This window comes from Myotis nattereri (assembly GCF_964212035.1).
Source record: "Myotis nattereri genome assembly, chromosome: 2".
Classification (NCBI taxonomy): Eukaryota; Metazoa; Chordata; class Mammalia; order Chiroptera; family Vespertilionidae; genus Myotis; species Myotis nattereri.
Genome location: NC_138076.1, coordinates 94,740,703 through 94,767,238, shown reverse-complemented (window position 1 = coordinate 94,767,238; position 26,536 = coordinate 94,740,703). Strand labels below are relative to the sequence as shown.

Here is a 26,536-nt window from a genome sequence, read left to right as displayed (position 1 = left end):
ATGTTTAAAATATGAACTAATAGAGACTCAACTATGTGGTATGTAACTCTAAATAAATTATATTTATTTTATTTTCATCTCTTAAGCTATTTAAAATATTTAATGACATAAATATATCAACTAGATGTCCTCAATTCTCATTTGTACATTTATTCTCAGGCAAAGTTACCATTCTTAAATATCATATAGATAAACTTACACTAAAAAAAGTAGAAGGTATTAAAAATCAAAATGTGCAAGTAATTTGCAAAAAAACAAAAACAAAACAAAACCCCAAAATGAGAAGACAAGTGAATTCTCTTCATTTTTAGAAATTTCTCAATGTTAACTTTATTTTCAGCATGCCAACCTAGGATCAGCCATGGCACATCAAAACTACCTTAAAAATCTCATACAGGCCTGGCTGGCTCAGTGGCTGAGCATCAACCTATGAACCAGAAGGTAACGATTAGATTCCTAGTCAGGGCATGTGCCCGAATTGCGGGCTCACTCCTCAGTGAGGGGTGTGCAGGAGGCAGCCAATCGATGATTCTCTCTCATCACTGATGTTTCTATCTCTCTCTCCCTCTCCCTTCCTCACTGAAATCAATAAAAATATATTTTAAAAAATCTCATATAGTAAGCACAGACAATGAAAGACCAAAGTCTAAAAGCATTTCATTCAGATGTGGGAGCAAGCAGAGATAATCCAAATGTGCAAACCCCAGATTTTTGTAAACAAGTAAACAAGCCAAAAAAACGCGAGCAAAAAAAAAAGAAGAAATTATTGTAAAGCTCTGCCCAAATTCAGAATATTCAAAATAATTAAAACACGTTTGACAAACTGCTGGAGAACAATACACACGCACTTTTCTGGACTTCCCTTTCCAGGTTTACTCAATATCTCTTTCATTGGGCATGCAAGTGAACATAGCTCTATCTTTAGCTGCACAGAAATTAGTGCTCAATATATTAATTGGCTTATTAATAAGCACATTGAAGAAAAGGTACAAAGCCACCTACCATTGTCACTGTCTCCTTCAGATGGAACACTGTAGCTAGAGTTGTCCCATGTTTGTGCCTGTGTAAGTGTGTTGAAGGAGATAGGAGGAAGAGTGAGGGCTGGGTCTGCAGGAGAGCGAGAGAGCCAGTCCACGTATAGTTGCACAAGGACCAGGAAAAACCAAAGGGGCAGCAGCATTCCACAAATGGCACAAGGATTATATGGAAATGAAGTGAATTTCATATTATGGGATTTAATTTCAAATGTACAATATAGGAAAATAATGAAAGATGGCGTATGGAATAAAAAGAATGATAAAAACTGAGTGTTAGTACTTATCAATCATATACTTCACATGCAGTTAATATCATTAATCTTAATAGTTCCACAAGCCCACAGACTTCGAGTACTAATGAATCATGTCAGCAGAAAAAAAGAGTACCCACAGATTATAGATAAAAAGCAAAAGGTCCTTTTCAGAGACCTTCTAAATAACTAACAATCTTAGCAAATATGATTCACACAAAAAATTAGGCTACATAGTACAAAATATGGGTAACTGTATCTATTATTTAACAATAAAACTATTATAGAATCAGTGTTTATTATTGTGAAATTTTTTCATAAGGCAATATAAAATTTCTTTTTAAAGACATCTAAGTCTACTAGCATGCTTTATTAATAGGTGAATCTAGCCAACTCTTTGTTCAACACTTGACATACACACATCTAAATACTGTCTTCAATATTTGTTCATATAAAAACAATTCTGGGTACTAGTAGAGTCTCTTTAACAACAAATCTCATTAACCAATAAATGTCACTCAACTTCAAGCATTCTGAGTTGGTTATTTTTTAAATGATAACATCTTTCTTTGCACTAAATATGCATATAGTAATTATATGTTTATGAAATAGTTAAATGAGCTATAACTAGAAAATGTTATGCAACTATAAGGCAGGGCCAGTAAAATAAGTGGACACGGTTCTAGGAATAAATATTTAGTTATATGCGGCTGTCTTTCTTTGGAGGAAAACACAGGAGAGAGAAAAATGTTCTTTGAAGTAAACTACTAATCTACTTTAAAAATATAAGTTCTTACTCCAACTTGCTGATTTGATCAGTCTGTTTTTATTTATAACATAGAAATCACATAAATCCATATACTGAACTTTAAGATAAAAATCACTTGGCTTTTAAAAGTCCCAAAGATACTCAATCAAAAAAAATATTTCTTTCTTTTTAAATTATATTATGTTCAATTAAGATTACTGTATATATTATTTTCTAGAAAATATGAAAAGTACATACTGTAATATTTTAATATTATTAAGTAAAATGAAAAAAACCCAATACAAAATTCTAGTTTTATAAAGTTCCAAAATCCACTTGGTGTTCTGAAGATAAATCAGCTTTATTTACAGCAACCAAACTCCACCGAGCTTTCAACAACTAGAACAATTTCCACATTAGTTAGTCAGCATTATAGAAGGGTTGAAATTGGAGAGGACATTGTCTTTGTTTTCTGCTATTCAAAATAAATACCCTTTTTATTTTTCACGACTACAAAGCATTTGAAATGGTTTAACAGTAAAGTACAATGTTGATAACCTGAGTTTTGATTCCATACAAGTTAATAAAAAAGTCACTGAGAGACAAAACCGGTTTGGCTCAGTGGATAGAGCGTCAGCCTGCGGACTGAAAGGTCCCGGGTTTGATTCCGGTCAAGGCATGTACCTTGGTTGTGGGCACATCCCCAGTGGGAGATGTGCAGGAGGCGGCTGATCGATGTTTCTCTCTCATCGATGTTTCTAACTCTCTATCTCTCTCCCTTCCTCTCTGTAAAAAATCAATAAAATATATTTTTTAAAAAAAGTCACTGAGACAATTTTACAATTAAATTGCAATATTCAAAAGAATATTATTTTGTTAAGATCTATTCAACTTTGATTTAATCAATTAGAAAATATTTATTTTATGATTGTATAAAACTGCTTTGTAAGGATTAGGGGAAAGTCTGTAGCCTAATATGAGGTCCTCAGTGTGTGGCGATCACTCAAGGCACGGATGACATACACCCTGAGTGACCGCCATTCCTCTTAGCACACACTGAGACCATGAAAATGGATGCTGGCCCAGATCTCAGTTCCAAAAATGAGGAGGCTATTCATTTGAACTTATTTTGTAATTAAATAAAAACTACACTTTTCTATAAAATGCCTACTAACAATATTTATCACACCCAAGCATTTTCTCAAATAGCTTTGTCTTACAGCCCATTCAAAATGCCAGGGAAACCATTACACCTGGCCACAGGGTGACCATCAACCAACTTGCTTCCAAAACAAAATCCTTTATAAAAGAATTATCTTTGTTTTCTTTATGGGTAGCCTTTTTCAAAATATACACATGTGTAACTTCAATTGTTGCCAAAATGCTTTACTGAAAAATCCAACGATATTTGAGTTTTTTACTAGCTTTTGCTTAAAAGTGCCTGAGTTATTTTCTAGTACTTAGTTAAAAGCATTAGTAGTGAGCATATGCAAAAGATCTAAGAATCAAAAATATGAAAACAAAGAGGGACCTAAAAGAAGGTAGAAAGTGCCAGAATTTTAAATATGTGGAGAAATCAGAAGAACCAAATTTTTCTATACATAATCCTTCTTTTTAAAATCAACATTTAGTCTGCACATTGCTATAATTTACATTTGTGGATACACGCATAAGAAATTAGAATAAAGTAGGTAATATAAGCAAAAAGTCTCTTTAAAAAAGACTCCTGGCCAGTTATATGAGCCTTGAAATGATCTATCACCCTGTTATACAAGTAAATACACAGGCCCTACACCAGTGATGGCGAACCTTTTGAGCTCAGCGTGTCAGCATTTTGAAAAACCCTAACTTAACTCTGGTGCCGTGTCACATATAGAAATTTTTTTATATTTGCAATCATAGTAAAACAAAGACTTATAGTTTTGATATTTATTTTATATATTTAAATGCCATTTAACAAAGAAAAATCAACCAAAAAAATGAGTTCACGTGTCACCTCTGACACGCGTGTCATAGGTTCGCCATCACTGCCCTACACCAAGGCTCAGAATACCAATGAGGGATGTCTCAGAAAGGAAGTCACCCTCACAGAAACCTTTCTTTAACTTATCAGGAACCATTGGGGCAAAGGGCTAGCTATTTTATCTTCCCTGGGTTAAAAAAACTCAATCAAGCCCAGCTGGTGTGGCTTGGTGGTTGAGCGTCGACCTATGAACCAGGAAGTCATGGTTTGATTCCTGGTCAGGGCACATGCCCAGTTTGTGGGCTTGATCCCCAGTGTGTGTGTGTGTGTGGGGGGGGGGGGGGGGGGGGCGGGGAGTGGCAGGGAGGGGGCGGGGGCACCAATCAGTGATTCTCTCTCATCATTGATGTTTCTATCTCTTTCTCCCTCCCTTCCTCCCTAAAATCAATACAAATACTTTTTTTGAAAAACTCAATAGAAAATTTCTTTCCCACTTATATGTCCCATCACCTTTTTCCTCTTCACTGATGTCAGTAATAGATCTCTATTACTATTAATAACTGAATCACTAAAAACAAGGTTCCAAATCTGGCCTTCCCAAGCTGTAGCCAGGTTCTGACACCAGGACTGAAACTCACCAGAGTTGACAAGGCTGTGTACATTTAGAAGGCTAAAGAGAAACCACTGAGTTGTTTACAAGTTTAAGAACATTGAGGCTCTAGTTTACCTGATCGAGGCTTCAGGCCAAACGGAGCTGTACTGCTGGTGGTAGGAGAGATTGCAGGGGAGTTTTCTCTAATCTGTGTTGTTACAAGGAAAGGAAATTTTGTAAAAAACTGAAGTAGAACTATGCATGTTTCTCTATGCTCAAGGATTTTAATAAAACCACAATCTTTTGAATTTGCTGCTGTGTGAAGTCTTGACTAAATAATATGAAAATCAATGCAAATGCTTTGAGTGGCATAATCAACAGAAGGCTATTTTGGGGGAGAACCATTCAATTTTTTATTTGATCATTATAAAAATACTAGAGGCCCAGTGCACAGATTCATGCACTGGTGGAGTCCCTTAGCCAGGCCTGCACCCTATCACAATCCAGGACCCCTCAGGGGATGTTGGGCTGGTGGTATCGGCCCGATCCCCACAGGCTAGCTGAAACTGGCAGTCCCACATCCCCTGAGAGATGTAGTAGTGTGCTAAGAGGCAAGCGCTCCCACTCCTGCTCATCCTGGCCCTGCTGCGCCTACCACCGGTAGCGCTGCTGCGGAGGTGGGAGAGGCTCACACCACTGCAGCTGTGCTCACCAGCTGTGAGCCCGGAGTCTGGAGCCCATCAGCTGAGCAGTGCTCCCACTGTGGGAGTGTACTGACCACTAGGGGACAGCTCCTGCATTGAGCGTCTGCCCCTGGTGGTCAGTGTGTGTCATAGCAACCGGTCAAACTGTTGACTGGTCAAACAGTTGACCAGTCGCTTAGGGTTTTATATATATAGATTTTACAATCATGTGAAACTGGCAATCCTTTTCTGCCCCAGAATGGATGTGTTCACGGACTTGCATGCACACACACAGGCACACACTCACATCCACCTCACAGAGAGCATCTGATAAAGACTCATAACACTGAACACACCTCTCATCTACAGCAGCGGTGGGGAACTTTTATTCCGCCAAGAGCCACTGGGATATTTATAACAGTATTCGCTAATGTAATTCACTTAATATAAATTTATGTTGTTATAAAAAAAGTTCCAAGATTTATTGAATTTTGATCCCTGCCTGTGGTTGCCTTGGCAGGGCAAAACCAAATGATTTCCCGGGCTGTCCTTATATGGCCCTTGGGCCAGATGTTCCCCATCCCTATCTTACAGGCAAACCACTCACCGAATCACTGATGGGAGACATTCTATATGTTGCGTATTTGAACTATTTTCATTTTTTTTTTGCTATAAAGATGTTTCCATGTTTGGTTTCAAAATATATCTTCTAAAATTAATCTTTATTTATGGATAGGGCCAGTTAAGGCTCTGAAAGCTAATGAGATAGATTCCCATATAGAATCTGCAATACAATTAATTCATTAATCATGACAGTCTTAGACTACATATTTCTATAAAAGGTATTCCAATTCAGGCTTCAGAGAATACATCAGCTTTTATTAATCTTCAAGAAACTTACCTTATTTGGAGAATATTCACTCCCATTACTCTGTGATGTTAGATTATTTTGCACCTTAAAGAAAAACAAAAATGCATGGTATGTTTCATTAGACTATAAAATTATGGAGGCAAGAACTATGTCTTTCTTACTTCCATCTTATCCCTGGCACATAGGCACTCAATGATTATATACTGAATTAATTAATTCGTGTGTTAAGTACCTAAGTAGGTTTTACTTACATTTTCTAAAAACATGCAGCTATATTCACAGAAAAATACATCTAAAGTATCACATAAAGTAAGCCAAAGAATTTGCCAGAGCAAAGACGCCAGCCCAAACCACCTGTGAAGGTCAGCCACCTGGAGGCTTCCACCCCCACCTTAACTACAGGTTTTTAGAAATGGTTCAAGGTGGTAGTTCCCAAATATACAGAATCTCATTGGGAGTTTTTCATACTGCCTGGTCCCAAACTACCTGGGAAACTCTTATGCTGTCAATTCAACATCAGTTTGCTTTCACAACAAAAGCTTACTTTACTCAGATCTACCTTCTTTATATGGTAATCAAAAACCTCATTGATGCACCTCAATAAAAAATTTGGTGATGGCTAATATCAATATCTTCATAGAGACTACACCAAATTAGTATACATTTAAGATATCTTTTCATAGTCCTTTGTTGAGGAGTGCTATTAAAAAATATTCCCAACTTTGACAAATACAAGAATAAAACATATTTTTAGAATAAATCATCATTAATTTCCCTACCCAATTAAGTGGATTTATTAGAATTGCTCAAAGTAACTTTGGCTTTGATTCTCTCCATAAGCAACTCCTTCCTCTAATTTTTCCTGTTGTTCCACCCCCCAATTCAATATTATTTCTGTATATAAGAATATTATTTGTAATTCTTTCTGAATGGATGTCAATGCTATCCAAACAAGATATGGACAATTTTCTAAAGTATATTCATGGTGAGATATGATGTGCTGCCAATTATAAACCACTTCATAATCGTAGCCTCACCTATCTAACTGGCACCACCCACTCCTCATTGTCCTGAATCCACCATGGCTATGCTGCCTCTTTCAGCACAGCCTCCTGGGACCAAATTCAAACCCAACTGCTCCCCAGATCTAGGTTACTTCCTTCTCCTTAAACTCTATCCCTTCCCCCATCCTCCAGACCACCTAGAACACTGAGGATTACAAATCATTTCATAGTCTTCTCTAAATTGTGTCAATATACAAGGCTTCTTTCCTCCACAATTTTTAACATGCCTTAAAGTAAAGGCAACTTCATATCCTTCATATAGAAGTCCTTGACAACAAAAGCAAGGCTGAATCCAGCACAGTACTCAACAAATACTAATTCATTCAAGATTATGCTAAAGATATTGCTTTATTCCTGAATGAGATGGAAGAGAGAATATAAAAATAGCCAACTCATGAATGAAGATCACATTTAAGTTCTGCACAATCATTAGCACTAGCTAATCCACAAATTTCTTTTTTTTCCCCCTCCTCTTTGTGACTTCCATTTTCCATCAGAGCTAGCTAATACACCTTCCCGTTTTTAAAATCATGGAGATATGTCTGTCACAAACACAGAATTGCCCTAGAAAGGGAAGAAAATTAACAACAATTTCTTATACCAAACGAAACCTCATTCAACCAAAAACAATGTAAATTAACACAAACAATGTAAATCAGAGATGTAGTGGAGACAATTTTTTTCTAGAGGTTTTGTGTATTCCTGGTAACTCCTAAAATCAAGTACAGAGGTGGGCCTCTATGTTACTTGAGTCAACAGTGGGTTTGCAGCAGGATACTAACATGGCCTCCAAATACCTCTTCACTGACTGCTCATTGGTTACAAAGATAAAATAGAACAGAAATTATACAGTGAAGTCACCTTGACTGGGCGATCAAATTAGCATCACCACTGAGGCCCAGATGGACACAGTGTGCCCCCAAATGCGATACCGTCAGAACACAACATCTCTTAAAAAAGTAGAAACTTAATCTAATCATGAAGAAATATAAAGGACCTTTGTTCCTCAAAATAAGGGGCATCCTATTAAAAAAAAAATGAGGAAGGCTATATTCTTCAAAATGTCAAGGTCATAAAAATCAAAGAAAGATTTTGGAAATGTTCCAGAATAAGGAAAACTATAGATACCTGACAACTATCTGCCTCTAGACTGAATACCACACTGGAGGGGGGAAAATCCACTATGAATGACATTAGATCAGCCTAAATATTTGGAATATGGATGGTAGATTAACATTTATCTAAAGTTGATAACTGTAGTTATTATATAAGACAAAATCCCTGTTCTTAGAAAACATACACTGAAATGTTTAGCAATAAGGGACTAAGACGTATACAACTTACCCTCAAATTTTCAAAAAAAGAGCAATGTATGTGAAGACAGAGACAGAGAATAAATAAGACTGCAAATGTGGTAAAAGGTTAACCACAGGTAAATCTGGGTAAAAGGTTGTAGGTTTTTGTAACCTTTTGTAGAATCTGTAATTTCTCCCCAAACTTTAATAAGGTTACAGTATTTCCAAATAAGCAGCTTGAAAGAAAGAAAGAAAGAAAGAAAGAAAGAAAGAAAGAAAGAAAGAAAGGAAGGAAGGAAGGAAGGAAGGAAGGAAGGAAGGAAGGAAGGAAGGAAGGAAAGAAGAAAGGAAGGAAGGAAGGAAAAGTGGGGCCCTAGCCAGGTAGGCTCAGCTAGTTGTATTGTCGTTCACCAAAAAGGTTGCAGGTTGGATCTCAGTCGGGGCATACGGGAGACAACCGATCCATGTTTCTCTCTCTCTCTCTTCCTCTCTCTCTCAGATCAATAAAAACATCCTTGGGTGAGGCTTAAAAGACACACACACACACACATGCACACACACGCACATGCACATGCACACACACAGGCACACACACACACTGGGCAGCATGTCTTGAAAGGAGCTTGATGAAATGGGCCCAGGGCAGCTTCCTGATGCTGCACTATTGGGTAATTCTATGAGCCTCCACTCAAGGAAGGAGGTGATACAGTGATTCTGTCTAAGGACCACGCCAGGAACAATATACAGTAGTGGAGTAACAGTACCAGCTACCATTTAGGTGTCCTGGGCTGTGAAACAATCCCAATTTACAGAAAATGAAGGTGAAGATTAGAGAAGTTACACAGTCGCCCCTAGTCAGCAAGTCTTTGATATGTAACTGAAACAACATAATTCTAAGTCACCGTGCTTAACAATGAAACCATAGGCTCTGGCTCTGGGAACATAGCTGTTTCAACCGCAGTTCTCTTCCCCCTTATTTAACACAGATCCTTAGTTGAGAGTGTGAAAGTGCTTTACTACAGTACCTGTTCAGACACCTCAGGGGACATAAATCAGTTTGTACCACAATTAGCCATCTTAAACCCATTCACTGAAAAGGGATGAAATAGGTTGTAACCTGTTTCACTCTCGAGTCACCTCTCTCAACTGTTTCTACCTCTCTAGGACTGTTTCTTTGATACCTTCTAGGCCAGTGGTTCTCAACCTTCTGGCCCTTTAAATACAGTTCCTCATGTTGTGACCCAACCATAAAATTGCTTTCGTTGCTACTTCATAACTGTAATGTTGCTACTGTTATGAATCGTAATATAAATATCTGATATGTAGGATGGTCTTAGGCAACCCCTGTGAAAGGGTCGTTCGACCGCCAAAGGGGTCGCGACCCACAGGTTGAGAACCACTGTTCTAGGCTCATCTTTAGTTTTCTGTCAAAACTGCTTTATTCAACAACCCAATTTCACCCAATGTAACTTTACTCTTACTCTGTCTGCAAACATCCCTACCACTTTCACTTTGCTATGTTCTTTTTTTTTATTGTTTAAAGTATTACAGATAGTATTACATATGTCTCCTCCCCCCCACACCCCCCCCCCCCGCCCAACTGACCTTCCCCCAGCCTCCCCTACCCCCGGCACATGCCCTCACCCATCTCCCCCCAAAGTCTTGTGTCCATTGGTTATGCTATGTTCTTTTAATCCTCCTAGGGCCTAGGCATTTCCCAAATCATATTCTTGTTTTTCAAGTCCATTCTAGCTAATTTGCATCTGGCCAGTTCATAGGTTTCATTCATGCCTCTAAAATCTACATTGACTGGTCCTACTTCCAGTTTTTGACACAAAGCAGGTTCCCTATGGATCTTAGTTGCTGTCGCCTGACTGAGCAAGAGTGACACACACAAAAATTTAGAGAATTTCATGGAAACCTTATCTCTAATGGGAGGTGAAGTATAATAGATAAACAGGAAAACTAAAGAGGGTAAAAAAAAAATTTGAAAACCAGATCTTGAACTAGTCTGCCTTAGGAATGTTCTACCCCAGGATCAATCTTCACAGAAGGTGGCAGCCACCATTCTGTGGTAGAACACTGCACACAGCTCTGCTGAACCCAAGGGCAGCCTTACCTCACACACCGGAGATGGCTCCAGCTGCATTTGACCGCTGTAGGTATGAGGAGGGAAAAAGATATAAAGTGGAATTTAAAGCACACATACTTCAATGTAAAAAGAGAAAACATTGAGTTTAAAAAGTTCAACATACTTCAGTGCAGAATCTTGTAATTCTAAGGCTTCTGCTGATTCCTTTGGATAAAAGTTTACCACATTTTTCTCTGTTATATCGGTGCTTAATCTAAAGAGTGGGGGGGGGGGGGGAGGGAAGATATTAGCAATTTATTAAAACTTTAATAAATCCCACTGCTTTTGGTCATATTTAGTTTAAAATTTTAATATATTAAAAATTATGTTTACCATTAGGACTAAGTAATGAAAGGTTTATGGTAAAAATTTCAAACTACATGGTATGTTCCAATCATGTGCCAAATTTAATATAATTTTCTGACTGCTCTTTGTCAAAATTCAACTTATTCGCAATATACCAGTAATTTCTGATAGTCATAATATTCATAGGTAGTACACAATAAATTTTATTCTAGAATTTGATTAAGTTACAGAAGCAAGTAAAGTTGCTAAGGATTCTGTATTATGGTATATGTACCAAGGGCCCTTAGTTTTAAAAGGAAGATCCCTCTGATCTACACTAATACCCTCATTAAAAATAAAAGAATTCATAAGCAATTTGATACGCATTTTTTATTTTTGAAAAGGCCTTAATTTCTGAATTTCTTCAATTTTAAAACCAGAAATTTCTGTAAGTTATATAAAACTTACAAAGCTATCTTAAAAGGTAGGAATGAGTTCATAGTATAGATGCCTATTAAAAATGCTATAAAATCAACAATCAGAAATCCTTAAGAAAAGAAACCAAGATAAAGGCAAAATAGAATAATAACTTACAAAAGTCTCAATCTATGAAATACAAGCTAAAGAAAAAAATGCAATATAAAGTTTTTGTTACTAATATTCAGTCCCAAGCGGCTAGAAATAAATGACCTCTTGAAGTGTCCTCTTTTTATCTAGATCACAGAAGCATTATTATAAAGTTAGAATTATCTTTATAATTATTTCAGGATGAACAATAAAGATCTAAAGCAGCCAAAGTAGTGAATTATTTGAGGGAGGAAATGAAATCCATGTAACACTGTACAACATAATATAGTTTTAAAATATCACCCATAAAGATGCAAATCAACTATCACTTGGAAGGTTGCTCCTACAATTAGGCAAACACTCCCCATTCCCACTTGCTCAACATCCTTGGTAACTCATTGCCTCAGACATTTCCAAGCCGGACAGGAAGAATCCCACAATTCTCAGTTCATCCCACTTCTCATGAAGGATGGCAAAATTGAGGTCAAGAAAGGAATCTACTCCCTCTCTCCAGGTCACTTGGATCTTACTCCTGGGTTCCAGTCTCATATTCCCATGCCACTGCTATTTCCACCTAAATAGACTGCTCTTTTTTGCTCTGGGCTCATATATCAATCAATCTAGAACTTGTAATAAAATTTCATTGGGAGAGTGATACAAGATGTAAAAAGTATGAAAACAGTATAAAGTGTGAGCCCAGTGTGGCCTTCTCTGTCACGTCCTGTCTTCAATGCTCTGTCCTGGGCTCACATTCCCTTCCCATCCATTTCCTGCCCTGGAGAACCTCATCCTCTTACACGGTTTCTGTTACTTCAGCACCTTGTGAAAATGACTTTCCAATCTAACTCTCAAAGTCCCAGAACTAAATATCTAGCAGCTGAATGTGCATCGCCACATCGCTGCCTTGGGTATTATTCAGCACATCTTAAGCTGACCTCAACATCCTCTTCAAACCTGCTGTCCCTCCTGATTCCCCATCTCAGAAATGCCAGGGGCTCAGCTCTAAAACATCTTGGACCGTTCCCTCCCAGCCTTCTCACCACCCACTTCATGTAATCATCAAAGAACTACAATAGTACTTACCACTGACTACGTATAATATATACAAGTATTAAAAGTCTTTAGAAACACCTGCAAAAAAATCTCCATCATAATATACTTCCAGTTTTAATTTTTTCTTAGCTTCTTACACATTTGAAACCTAATTCTATTTATATTATTAGGATGAAACTTTAAGCATTTTATATACTTTTTTAAAAATTAGCATTACATAGTGAGCATTCTAATACTGGAAACTTTAATAAACATTTTATTGGATACATAATATCCCACCTTATTAATAACCAAAATATATTTCCTTTTTTCCAAATATTTGCTATTAAAATACCTCCCCCCTCACAATCTTTGCTCAAATCCTTTAGCCCCTTAGGATAAATTTTTTAGAATTCTTTTAAATAAATGGTTTCTATATTTTTTAAACCACAACTACATACTACTAGGATGCCTTCTGGAATGGTTTTGCCAATTTACCTTCCCACCAGTAGTTTATAGTTTATATATTACTTCAAGTCCTCACAACCTTAAAAAGTAAGTACTTGCAACACACAACACACACACACACACACACACACACACACACACACGCTCTTTTGTCCGTTTCCTACCTTCTAATTACCTTAGTTTAGGATACGAAACTCAGTTCTCTAAAGAGCATGCCTTGATCAGGCACTTAATAAAAAGCTAGGCCTGAAACAATGATTAGAAAGAATTAGCAACATGAATAACCATATTTTTTATCCATCATTATCTTCCCTGCACATAATAAAATAAAGTCTCAGCTCCGCAACAGCATTCAAAGTCAACCCCTGCCCCACTCCAAATGTCCCCCAGGTGATTCTCAGTGCTGGCTGTACATCAGAGGCACCAGCATTACTTTTATAAAGTGGAAATGGCCAGAACCCAAACTCACAAGTAATGTCAAGGGTGTCTCTTTTGAAAGTTCCACAAGTGATACTGAAGCATGGCCAGGGTGGAGATCATCTTACCTGCCTGAGGTTTTTAAACTTGCTCCTTTCTTTTTGACCTCTTTAACTTTGCCCAAGCTTTTAATTCAATCCAGAAGTTGCTTTCTCCTTGAAATTGCTAGTTACTAAAGGTTAATATCCAAACTTTTAGGAAGACTGGTCTAGCCAGCTCCCTTTTTTCATCTGGTGTCAAGTGACACTCTATCAATTTTTAAACAAGTTAATCAGTTACATTTACAATAACTACTCAAGGCAATCTCCATCTACTATAGTTTAAGTTCATCTTTATATCCCCCAAGATGCACACTGTAGTTCTCCCTATGCTCTAAGCACTCAATTAATGTCTGCAGAATCAAAATGCTTTTCAATCAACAGCTAAAGATTTTCAGTCATACTCAATCTGACCCATCACTATTTTTTCAAGGCCTGACAACACTGGTGGTGTACACTCACTAACCACCTTTTCCTAAGTTCCCAGAACCTAGCTGAAATCAGCACGGTGTGATTTCCACATTTACCACATTACAAAACCACATCATTTTCATATTTAAATTCCCAGGAGCCCTGAAGAGTTTACCAGGAATAGGCTTTGGATCTATTTCTCTAATGATAAGGTAGTTATTACCTGATACCATGTATATTGTCTTACTGAAAAATATTTTGTCAATAGGAATTTCATTATCCTTAACTAAGTAACCAAAAAATTAATCTAATGCATGTAGTAGTTATTGACAATAGCTAATCTAATTTAAAAATCACCTTGTAGCTCAGCCGGGTGTAGCTCAGCATTAGAGTGTCGACCTAGGAACCAAGAGGTCACCGGTTCGATTCCCGGTCAGGGCATATGCCCAGATTGTGGGCTCGATCCCCAGTTGGGGGTGCGCAGGAGGCAGCCAATCAATGATTCTCTCTCATCATTGATGGTTCTATCTCTCTCTCCCTCTCCCTTCCTCTCTGAAATCAATAAAAATATATTTTAAAAAAAAACTTCAAAAAAATCACCTGGTAACCCAAATCTTTAGAAATATATTATTTATTTAACATATATTTGCCATGATCGAATAAATATGGTAGTGCTACTTGGCATAATGATTCTTCCCTTTTTGGAAAATCTCCCTTGTAGTTTTATAAACAGGAATTACCATATTTCTGTTTTCTCTCTCTTTTTTTAATCCTCACTCATGGACATTTTTCCATTAATTTTTAGAGGGTCAAGAGAGAAGGAAAGACAAAGAAATATCGATGTGAGAGAAACACATTGATTGGTTGCTTCCTGCAGGAGCCCTGACCAGGGCCAATGGTGGGGAGGAACCTCCAACTGAGGTATGTGCCCTTGACCGGAATCGAACCTGGGACCCTTTGGTCCGCAGGCCGATGCTCTACCCACTGAGCCAAACCAGCTAAGGCCATACTTCTGTTTTCTAAGAATTATACCAAAGATTCCCATATGAATTTCAGGAAGAGTGAATAAATTTCACTGAAGGGTGGAGAAAGGGGGAACTGGTTTCAATCCCTATAGAAGTTTGACTCTTATTTATGGATCTTGGGAAAACAAGCACTTAGAATGGCTTCTTTATTAGTGGTTAGACAGAGCCCATACTGTGAATATAACTATCTTTATAAAGTGAGATAATGTGTTCCATGAATTAGTATGTATTATTTGCACATGAAGCCTGGGCCAAAGAAAGACATGCATACCTGTTGGGATCTTGCAGCAAATCTACTGCTTCTCTCAGCTGTTCAATCATCGCTGTAGTAATTTCCTGGTCTTTAGATGAACTTGTTCAGCAGCATGAAACCAGGCATGAGAATGAAAACCATCACAGAATATGAATATCATCTAAGTTCTTAAGAGCAAAATTACAAAAATCCATCTAACATATAAAAACTGATTTTGACCTGGCTCTCTGTGACCTTTGGCAAAATAATCTCTCTGTGCCTCAGTTTTGTCCTCTGTGAAATGGGGAACAACAAATAGAACTTAATAGGATTGTTGTAAAGGTGAAATGGGGTACCTAACGGTGAAGTGAGGTATTTAGGATAGTGCCTGGCATGTGGTATTTAATAAATGCTAATTATTACAATTATTAAACTTAGGATCAGGGCCTGGATTTTCTCAGCTCTTAAAACTGAAGAGCCTGGGTAAAAAGGGGACCAGGGCTACTTTAGGTCCAGCTGTCAGCTCCTTCATACAAATGGAAGGAAGCTAGATTCTTCACTTTAGAAGTCCTATCTATTTCTCTGAATCACACATTTCTACCTCTAGTCTCAAATCTGATAAAACTTGGGGCCAAGAAAAAGGTATGACCTTGCACTGTATTGCCCTAACACTGTGACAATAAGCATTAGACAGAGGAAAACTGGCTACTTCTTATCAATATCTTTGGGTAAGAAAATCAGCTACCCAAAGAAAAGCAGACCAGAATTCTTATCACGACAGGGCTTCCATTCTGCTTAAAGCATGCAATTTACAGGATAGTGGCTCATAACTAGGCCCTCGGTACTCACATTCCCTCGGGCTGCCAGTGTATATCCTCTTCTATCCGTAACAGTTCTTCACAGTCTTCTGCCCTATCCTGTGGAAAGAACACATGGGTTTTCTGATAGCCACTGGCCATCAAGAGTCAACAATCAAACCCTGACCAAGCCCATGTTCATGGCAGTACTATTCACAATAGGCAAAATGTGAAAACAACCCAAGTGTCCCTCAATGAATGAATGAATAAACAAAATGTGGTCAATACATACAATGGAACATCATTCAACTTTAAAAAGGAAAGAAATCCGAGACCTGCTACAAAGCGGAGGAATCTTCAGGACATTGTGCTAAGTGAAATAAGTCAGTCACAAAAAACATACTATATGATTCCACTTTTATGAGGTACCTAGAATAGTCAAATTTATAAAGATAGAAAGTAGAATGGCAATTGCCAGTGGCTTGGGAAGGGGAAGGTTTGGGGAGGTAGTATTTAATGGGTGAAGTGTTTCAGTTTTACAAGATGAAAAGAGTTCTGGAGATGGATGGTGGTGATGGCTGCACAATAACATGAATGTGCTTAACATCACTGAATTTTACACTTAAAAAATGTCTAGGATGATAAGTTTATGTTATATTTATTTTACCATAATTAAAGATAAAATTTTAAAAAAGAAAACCTAGAATAGGACCACAATACTTGTTAACTTACTGTCAAAAATTTAAAACATAATTCCTCACTGCTGTCTTAGCACCTCCTGATGTCCAAAGATTCTTCTGTTGGGCTTGTCAGTCACATGAGAATGCATTCTGGCATTTGTAAGAGGAGAAAGGTGTGTGTGTGTTTCGGAAAAAATAATGTATAAAATATTTAACAACAGAAAATGCCTCAAATGACATCTAATAGGCTTCATATATGCAACATCCAGATTTCACTGAAATTTCTGCCCCCCCCACCTCCCTGATTATTTTCTCAAAGAAACATTGGTGGGAGTATTGGAAAGGTGTGTCCCACTGTTGGAACTTCCAGATGCTTCTTTCTACTTTCTTCTCTGACACAGAGAAATGCTACTCTTGCTCAGCCAACAGCTAGAACAGAAGCCACCCTGAATGAGTGTGTTTCTCTGACAAGGGAGGAACAACAACCAAAAGGACTGTTTCCTGCTTCAAGGTTCTGACACGTCGTTAACTCAGGCCCAGCCAATTCTCCAGATGTGTCACTGAGAGCGAGTCTTCTTCCAAAGAGGTGGCTTGCCACCTGATGCCAGTCTCTGGCTTGAAAAATACTCAGACATTTTCTATACTGACTATACTTTCAGTGCATAATAAAGTCAACATATAAATTATTGTGCCACACTATCCAAATGATAGTGAAATTCATGGGAGAAAATACACTACCATACATGACCGAGAAAACATGTTCATATCTTTTCTTATTGGGCTTCAACTACAAGAGCCATGGGTATTTCCTTCTAATTTTAAGTTTCATAATAAAAAGTAGCCAATAGTATGAAATATTGGTTTTCCTTGTAGTATGCAAAATAGGTCTTACTGGGTTTCTTTTGCTAAGTTAGACAGTTACATAGTTGATCTTAATTATTTGCAAATTCCATATTTATAAATTTGCCTACTCAATAAAATTTACTTGTAACCCTGAAATCAATACTCGTGGTGCTCTAGAGTTATTCGCAGGCATGCTGAGAACTGTGAAAAATCCTGAGTTCCCGACATGCACAGTTCCAGCTGACAATGAGCAAGGAAACCCTCCACCTTCTTGTTTCAGGTGTCATAGTGTAAACAAGTGTCCTTTAGAGTATAGTTTGTGCAACATTTTCACATTTTTGTGCTTTTTTGGGGGTGATTTCACTGTATACAATGCCCCCAAGCAAGTTGCTGAAGTGTGGTCTAATGTTCCTAAGCACAAATAGGCTGTGATGTCCTTTAACAGAGAAAACATGTTAGACAAACTTCATTTAGCCATGAGTTGGTGGTGTGGGCTGCAAGTTCAATGTTAATTAATCAACAAAACTTATTAAATAAAGTGTTTTTAAATAGAAACACACATAAATACAATAAAATCCATTAAACACAATAAGCGAGGTTATGTATTGAACATTTGACAGGGAACCTAACCCTGTATTTATACTTTGGAGCAATGGCTCAGTATTTGATAATTCAGTGTTTGAGGTGACTTTATACAACAAAGCTACCGAGAATAATAAGGATCAACTGTAGTTACAAGAACAAAAGATGCTAATTCAGTGAAGGAGAGGAAACAGGGTTATATAAAACACAACTCTGGCTCCTCAAGGACTGAGTGGTCGGCACATTGTTGGCTGTCATGTACACTCTCACAGGTTTTTAAAGGGATGCAAGTCAAGGCTGAAAGAGGGCTGGTTTTCAATGTATGACTTTTCATTGTAGATTTAGTTTTATTTTACTAGTAGTAGTTCTTTGCTCACGTTTCCAAGAGAAGCCTCTTGCAGGAGCGGACATTTGCAGAATAGGTTTCTACATCCCTATTTACTCGCCTAGACTCTACCCTCAGGGTCCATTCTGTAGAGCAGCCATTTCCGCAAAGCCCTTTGCTTCCTAAAATCTCTGAATCTAGGGAAATTTACTTTTGTGAAACAAAATGCTTTATTTTATTAACTGCTTTGATTGTTTTCCTTTAGGGTTTCCATTTTTACTTTAGATTTTCAACTTAAGATAAACTCTTCATAAGATAAAGATGAAAGCCCACTTTTCCATATTTTATGACAGGCTAATTCCAGAGCTAATAGATATGGGTCAAATCTGGGAGAACCTTGTGAAAACTACTGGCCTCAGAGCAATATCATTAGATTTGCACTGTAGGAGAATGGCTGGTGGCAGAACAAGTGTGTGCGCAAACGTATGTGCATGCAGGAGGCAGGACGTTGAGTGAGAAGTTTGGGTAGGTGGGACTCTTGCAGTCATCAGAATTAGAAATGATAAAACTTAACTAAAGCAACATCAATAGAGGTAGAGGGCACAAATGAGGCAGTGGCTGTGAGATATTTTGAAACAACAAGTGATGGTTTAGATATAAAGAGTTAAGTATTTCTGTGTTTCATCCTTCTACCGGCATACCTCATTTCACTGCATGTCACTGTATTGAACTTTGCAAATATTGGATTTTTTTTAACAAATCGAAGATAAGACTCTCCACTAGGAAAAAGATTATGACATACTGAAGGCTCAGGTGATGGTTACAACTTTTTAGCAATAATGTATTTTTAAATTAATGTATATACATTTTTTTCAAAACAATGCTATTGCAAACTTAATAGACTACAGTATAGGGTAAGCATACTTTTTATATGCACTAGAAAACCACAAAATTCATGTGACTCACTTTATTGAATTATTTGCTTTATTGCAGTGGTCTGGAACCAAACCCACAATATCTCTGAGGTATGCCTGTATATAACTTCTTAAAATCATCTTAGTTTCTACAAATGTAAGTACTATGGCAGGTTCTTTATTTTTGTCTTGAGAGCATAAAGACCTCTTGAGTACACCAGGGTACTTACTATACGGTGTAAATTCACAATTTTCCTCACAGTTCCCTTGGAGGTGATGGCCACAGACATTAGTTTAGACAGACTCCAGCCATCCTAACACAATTCTCAGGAAATAAGGATCTGCTCTTAGAGAACCCATGCTTGGCTTTAGCACATTAACTCAAAGACCACTATCTCTCAGAAGCCACAACAAATCTGAATTTTACCAAATGAATCATCCTTTCATTCTTCAGTGCCACAACCTGAACCAAAAAAACTGGCAGAAACATACCAAGGCACTTAATCATGTCTCCAAGTGAAACCTTAACTACCAGCTTCAGTAAGAGGCTAGTTTTCCTCTCTTCTTTTTGCCGCCACTATGATGAAGCTTAGCAACTTCATCCAACCTTTCAACACCTCACTGTAACTACAACGGTTCTTGAACAAGTGTCCTCAGAGTGAACTCCCAAAAAGGGAAGACATTCATTTCCAGATCCTGAAAGTCTCCATTTTTCTCTTTATACTGTGGACATACTCCCAAGAAAAGTATTCACCTAGAATACATTGAAGAGAATGTGAAATTTGTCTAGTTTGCCTTTTACTGAATGGTAATGGGTAACTCAGATATTTGCTAATGGATACAATGCACTTAATAGTGGCAAGATGAGTAATTTCTGAATTCAAAAGAAAACCATATACATATGCCAACAAATGAAAAGGTATGTATGGGAGGGACTGGCTCCTAATGTCAGAAAATCAATACTGAGACCCTGGTGGGGTAGCTCAGATGGTTAGAGCATCCCAATGTGACAAGATTGAGGGCTCAACTCTCAGTCAGGACACTACAGGAATGCAGAAAACAACCAATGAATGCATAAACAAGCGGAACAATAAATTGGTGTCTCTCTCTCTCTCATCTTCTCCCTCTAAAATCAATCAATTTTACAAAAAAAGAAAAATATGCTGAGCTTTGAGAAGATGTTATAAAGGTAGCAGTAAGATGACATTTAAGGTGATGCATTGGTAACCTTGAATCAAACAGAAGTAAATAAATAAAAAATTAGTTGATCCTCAACTTGCCTTAATATAATTTATAAATTCCGAGTGGAGAACATCTGTTCCATGGGTAAATTGGTCTCTTTCTTCTCCAGAGTTGTCATGGTGACCAAGGGAAGGCTTTGATCGAAATTCCTGACGAAAGTCCCCTATTAGAAAAAAAAATAGACAGACAGAAAGCTTGATTTCACAAACTGATGAACAAAGTACAGATTACCCTGAAATGTATCATCTAATCATTTCAATTTTCTCTCTTACCTTTAAGGAGGTATATGACTGACCCAAGTTTTCTCTTCCCTGAATGATGTAAGGAAAAGATAAAAGAAGAAAGAAGAGAAAGAAAAGCAAAAGAAACAGAAAGCCACAAACTAAACTTAAAAGTTAAAAGCTTCTATATGGCTTTGTTTCTTTTGAAAGAAAAGAGTATGATTAAAAATGGTGGAGGAGTAAGTGGATGCTGCATGAACACGCTACCAGGACCAAACTGTATTTACAACTAAATTACAGAAAAACTTCCAGACTAATCAATGGAAGACTCACTGGAGAGAACCCTGATAAACAAGGATGGAAAGTGGAGGCTGCATAGAGACTGGTAGGAGGGTGGAGGCACAAGAAGGCTGGCCAGGCTCCCACAGGCAGCAGCTGAAGTTCCAGAGAGATATCTCAGCTGTGGGAGGTTCCCATTGAGAACTCTGGGGTCTAATCTCCAATCTGGGCTGCACCAGAACTGAGAAAGCGGCCCACATAACATCTGATTGTGAAAAGCAGCAGGGTTGCTGTCTGCCAGGGAGAGATGGCTGGAAATGCAGGCACCCTCTTAAAGGACCAACACACAAAATTCCCTATGCAGCTACTCACCTTGTGCTCCAGCAGAGGGAGGGTGGAGTGGACTAGAGCTATGTGAGCAGAACCCATGTTTGGGGGCTCTGGGGTAAGAGCTCAGAAGACAGACACCCTGGTTTCCTGTGCTGAGTCATTTCCTCACACTGTGGAGGTCATCGTTCTCACTCAGACAATTGCTATCTAGGCAGTTTTGCCTGTGTGGCGGCGGGGGTGGGGGTGGGGTGGGGGGGGTGTTGACAGTTGACTCACCCTATTGGAAAAAAATCCTTTCCCCAAGGTGTGGAGTTTCTGAGGCCCATTAAGAGACTGAGAATAACAATTAGCCTCCAGGTAGAAGCAATTGCACCATCCAGTTGGGAAAAACTCTTGCCACAACTGTGGATGATTGCCTGAGGGCTATTCAAGACTAAATCAAATCAGACTGCAAGTAGAGGCAGTCTCTGGGGGCTTTGAGTCTTTGCCTGATCTCATTACACAAAAACAGTGTTTGACACTGTCCTGCACTAAAGAATGAGAGAGGCATAGAAGATCTACCTAATATATAGTCACAAAACCAAACAGGCACCCAAAATGAGGAGACACAGAAACAACTCCCAAATGAAAGATAAAGAGAATTCTCCAGAAGAAGAGATAAATGAAATGGAGATAAGAAACTTATCTGAAAAAGGGTACAGAATAATGATGGTAAAGATGCTCAACAGCATGAGAAAAGATATAGTAACTATGAAAACAGAAATAAAGGATGACATAGCACAAATAAAGAACACATTGGAAGGAATACACAGCAGAATAGGGGAAGCTGAGGATTGGATCAGTGAATAAGAAGACAGGGTAGAAAAAAATCACTCAACCAGAGAACCAAAAAGAAAAACCAATTTAAAAACAGAAGGCAGCTTAAGGAATCTATGGGACAATATGAAACTTAAACAATATTCACATAGGGAATGGCATGAAGTACGAAAGGTAATGGAAAGCAAGGATCTGAAACCAAGATTACTATATCCAGCAAGGTTATCATTCAAAATAAACAGTGAAATAAAGAGCTTCCCGGACAAAAAAAAAAAAAAAAAAAAAGGCTAAAGGAGTTTATCACCACCAAGCCAGCATTATAAGAAATGCTAAAGAAACTGCTGTAATGAGCAGAAGAGAGAGAAAAACCTAGGCATACAGAATTAAAATGGCAATAAATAAGTACCTATCAATAATAACCTTAAATGTAAATGGATAAAATCTCCAATCAGAAGACATAGTATAACTGAATGGATATGAAAACATGACACAACTATATGCTGTCTACAAGAGACCCACCGCAGAAGAACAGACTCACATAGGATGAGAGTGAAGGGATGGGGCACAACATTTCCATGCAAATGGAAAAGAAAAAAAGCTGGGGTAGCAATATTCTTATCTGACAAAATAGACTTCAAAATAAAGGTCACCACAAGAGACAACAAAAATCACTACATAATACAAAAGGGATCAATCCAATAAGAGGATATAACCCTAGTAAACATAGATGCACCTAATATACGAACATCTAACTATACATTAAAAACTTCTAGAGGACTTTAAGGGAGAGATAGACAATAATATAATCATAGTAGGGGACTTTAATACCCCACTGACTTCAATGGATAGAACTTCTAGGCAAAAAATCAACAAGGAAACAGTGACTCTGAAGGACATAATGGAACAGATGGATTTAATTGACATTTATAGAACATTTCACCCCAAAGCTGCAGAATATACATTCCTCTCAAATGTACATAGGTCATTCACAAAGATAGACCACATGTTAGGACACAAAAAAGTATATACAAGTTCAAGAAAATTGAAATCAAATCAAGCATCTTCTCAGATCACAGTGGGATGAAATTAGAAATCAACTACAGTAAAAACATCCCAAAACATTACAACACATGGAGGCTAAATAGCATGTCAAGAAAGAAATTAAAAAACAAATGAAAATGAACACACAACAAGCCAAAACCTCTGGGACACAGCAAAAGCAGTCCTGAAAGTGAAGTTCATAGCACTATAGGCAAACCTCAAAAAAAAAAAAAAAAAAATCAGCAATAAACTATTTAACCCTACAACTTAAAGAACTAGAAAGAGAGCAATAACAAAAAAAAAAAAGCCCAGAGTAAGTAGAAGCAAGGAAATAATAAAGATTATAGCAGAAATAAATGACATACAGACTAAAAAAATATATGAAAAATCAATGAAACCAAAAGCTGGTTCTTTGAAAGATAAACAAGATTGACAAACCATTAACCAGACTCATCAAGAAACAAAGACAGAAGTCCCAAATAAATGAAATCAGAAACACAAATGAAGAAGTAACCACTGACACCACAGAAATACAAAAGATTGTAAGAAAATACTATGAACAACTGTATGCCAATAAGTTGGACAATGTGGATGAAATAGACAAATTCCTAGAAAAATACAATCTCCCAAAACTGAATCAGGAAGAATCCGAAAATCAAAATCAGCCAATAGCAACTGATGAAATAGAAGCAGTAATAAAAAAAACAAAAACCTCCCAGCAAACAAAAGCCCAGGTCTGCATGGTTTTACAGGGGAGTTTTACCAAACTTTCAAAGAAGGACTAACACCTATATTCCTCAAATTATTCCAAAAAATCCAAGAGGAGGGAACACTTCCAAGCTCTTTTTATGAGGCCAGCATTATTCTAATTCCAAAACCACATAAAAACACTAAAAAGAAAGAGAATTACAAGCGAATATCCCTGATGAACATAGATGCTAATATTCTCAACAAAACATTAGCAAATCGGATCCGGCAATATGTTAAAGAGATCATACACCATGACCTAGTGGGATTTATTCAAGGAATGCAAAGCTGGTATAATATTTGCAAATCAATAAATGTGACACATCACATAAACAAACTGAAAGATAAAAATCACATGATCACATCAATAGATGCAGAAAAAGCATTCAACAAAATCCAACACCCTTTTTTTTATTAAAAACTCTCAGCAAAGTGGGAATTGAGGGAGCATATCTCAACATGATAAAAGCCATATATGACAAACCAACAGAGAACATACTCAATGGGCAAAAATTAAAAATATTTCCTCTAGAAATTGGAACAAAACAGGGATGTCTGCTTTCACCACTCTTATTCAACAAAGTACTGGAACTACTAGCAACAGCAATCAGATAAGAAGAAGAAATAAAAGGCATCCAAATTGGAAAAGAAGAAGTAAAACTCTCATTATTTGCCGATGACATGATATTGTATATAGAAAACTCTAAAAACTCCACTAAGAAACTACTAGATTTAATAAGTGAATTTGTCAATGTAGCAGGATACAAAATCAACATCCAAAAATCAATGATTTTTTTATACACCAAAGATGAATTCTCAGAAAGAGAACCTAAACAAACAATCCCATTTACCACTGCAACAAAAATATTAAGATACTTTGGAATAAATTTAAGCAAGGAGGTAAAGACTTCTACTTGGAAAACTACAGGACATTGAAAAAAAAAGATAGAAGATATAAATAAGTGGAAGAATATACCATGTTCATGGAATGGTAGAATCAACATCATTACAATATCCATACTACCCAAGGCAATCTACAGATTCAATACAATCACTATTAAAACACCAACAGCATATTTCATAGATTTAGAACAAATATTCCAAAAATTAATATGGAACCAAAAAAGACCCCAAAAAGCCGTAGCAATCTTGAGAAAGACAAACAAAGCTGGAGGGATCACAATACCAGATTTCAATTTATATTACAGAGCCACCATAATCAAAACAGCCCAGTACTGGCATAAGAACAGGCATACAGATCAATGGAAAAGAACAGAGATCCCAGAAATGGACCCAAGCCATTATGGTCAATTAATATTTGACAAAGGAGGCAAGAGCATACAATGGAATCAAGACAGTCTTTTCAATAAATGGTGTTGGGAAAATTGTAAAAAAGTGAAACTAGAGAGGAGAAACCAAGATGGCGGCATAGATAAACACCAGAAATTGCTGCCTCCCACAACAAATTCAAAAATACAACTAAAAGACAAAACGGACATCATCCAATACCACAGGAAGGTTGGCTGAGTGGAAATTCTACAACTAGAAGGAAAGAGAAAAGCACACTGAGACTCAGAGGAGGCGTGGAAGTGCAGAGGTATGGAGTTGCAAGCAGCAAGGGCTGGCAAATGAGGACACGGCTGTCTTTTTGAATCGGGAGGAAGTCACAAGCCCCCAACTGCTCTGAACTACAGTTCCGGGTGTCTCTGGGGACTCAGACTCATACGGGGAGAAACTGGACTGTCTGGCAGAGGGCAGAACTCGGAACTCGAGGGCAGCTTTCTCTCAAAGGTGCTTGCAGCAATTACCGGGACACTGAGACCCGGGGCCCCTTAGGGCAGAGCTGAGGATCAGCCATAGCTGCTTGCTCAACCCTGTTGATTCCCTGAGACCCCTGACCCACCCAATCTGCGGCAGAAACTTTTGCATATGAATGCCCTGGCCCTTTGCAATCTGAAAATTACCTAACAAACTGCAGCTGGGCCTGACAGACCCAGAACTTCCAATAGAAGGCCCAAGGCATCACAGCAGCTTGCATTGTTTCACAGCTGGGCCTCATTTGGGTACCTCCAAACCCAAACAAGGAAGGGGAATCTGCAAATCTCTTCGTAGCTCCTGCTGGGTAGCCTCAGGCAGAGGCTAAATTTAGCACCTCCTTAGATCCAAGAGCCAGTGTACCCAGTGGTCAGAGTGGGACCATCCAATTACAACTCCTCAGATCCATAAGGGACACACTTAGGGCGCAGACTCAGTGAGCACCAAAGCCCCACTGAAGCAAGTCTTGCCCCAGAAGTGTGTCTCCAGCACAAAAGTTCTCCCACTGTAGACACAGCTGATTCTCACAGTCAATTGGCCTGGAGGTCAATTCCTCCCAGTGATACCTACAACAATCAAGGCTTAACTACAACAAGACTGTGCACAAAGCCCACAGAGGGGTGCACCAAGATTGTCTACCTCAGGTAACTGGGGAGGCTGAGCCACTGGGCCCTATAGGACACCTAGCACAAAAAGCCACTCTATCAACACAGGGAAGCAGCCAAAATGCGAAG

At 37.9% G+C, this 26,536-nt stretch overlaps 1 protein-coding gene across 4 annotated transcripts in view; it reads right to left on the bottom strand.

Annotated features, from left to right (window-relative positions):
- LRCH1 (leucine rich repeats and calponin homology domain containing 1) overlaps nt 1-26,536 on the bottom strand; it is a 259,404-nt gene that overhangs the window by 37,382 nt on the left and 195,486 nt on the right. For 2 of the 4 annotated variants that reach the window (XM_081083014.1, XM_081083013.1), the window contains exons 9-16: nt 20,592-20,716; nt 16,020-16,087; nt 15,210-15,290; nt 10,760-10,849; nt 10,624-10,660; nt 6,176-6,229; nt 4,727-4,799; nt 1,003-1,107 (exon numbers count right to left, since the gene is read on the bottom strand). In XM_081083014.1, the coding sequence (XP_080939140.1) occupies nt 1,003-1,107; nt 4,727-4,799; nt 6,176-6,229; nt 10,624-10,660; nt 10,760-10,849; nt 15,210-15,290; nt 16,020-16,087; nt 20,592-20,716 (633 nt within the window). The remainder of the gene's footprint in view (nt 1-1,002; nt 1,108-4,726; nt 4,800-6,175; nt 6,230-10,623; nt 10,661-10,759; nt 10,850-15,209; nt 15,291-16,019; nt 16,088-20,591; nt 20,717-26,536) is intronic. The other 2 variants (XM_081083016.1, XM_081083015.1) reach the window with 1 other exon arrangement.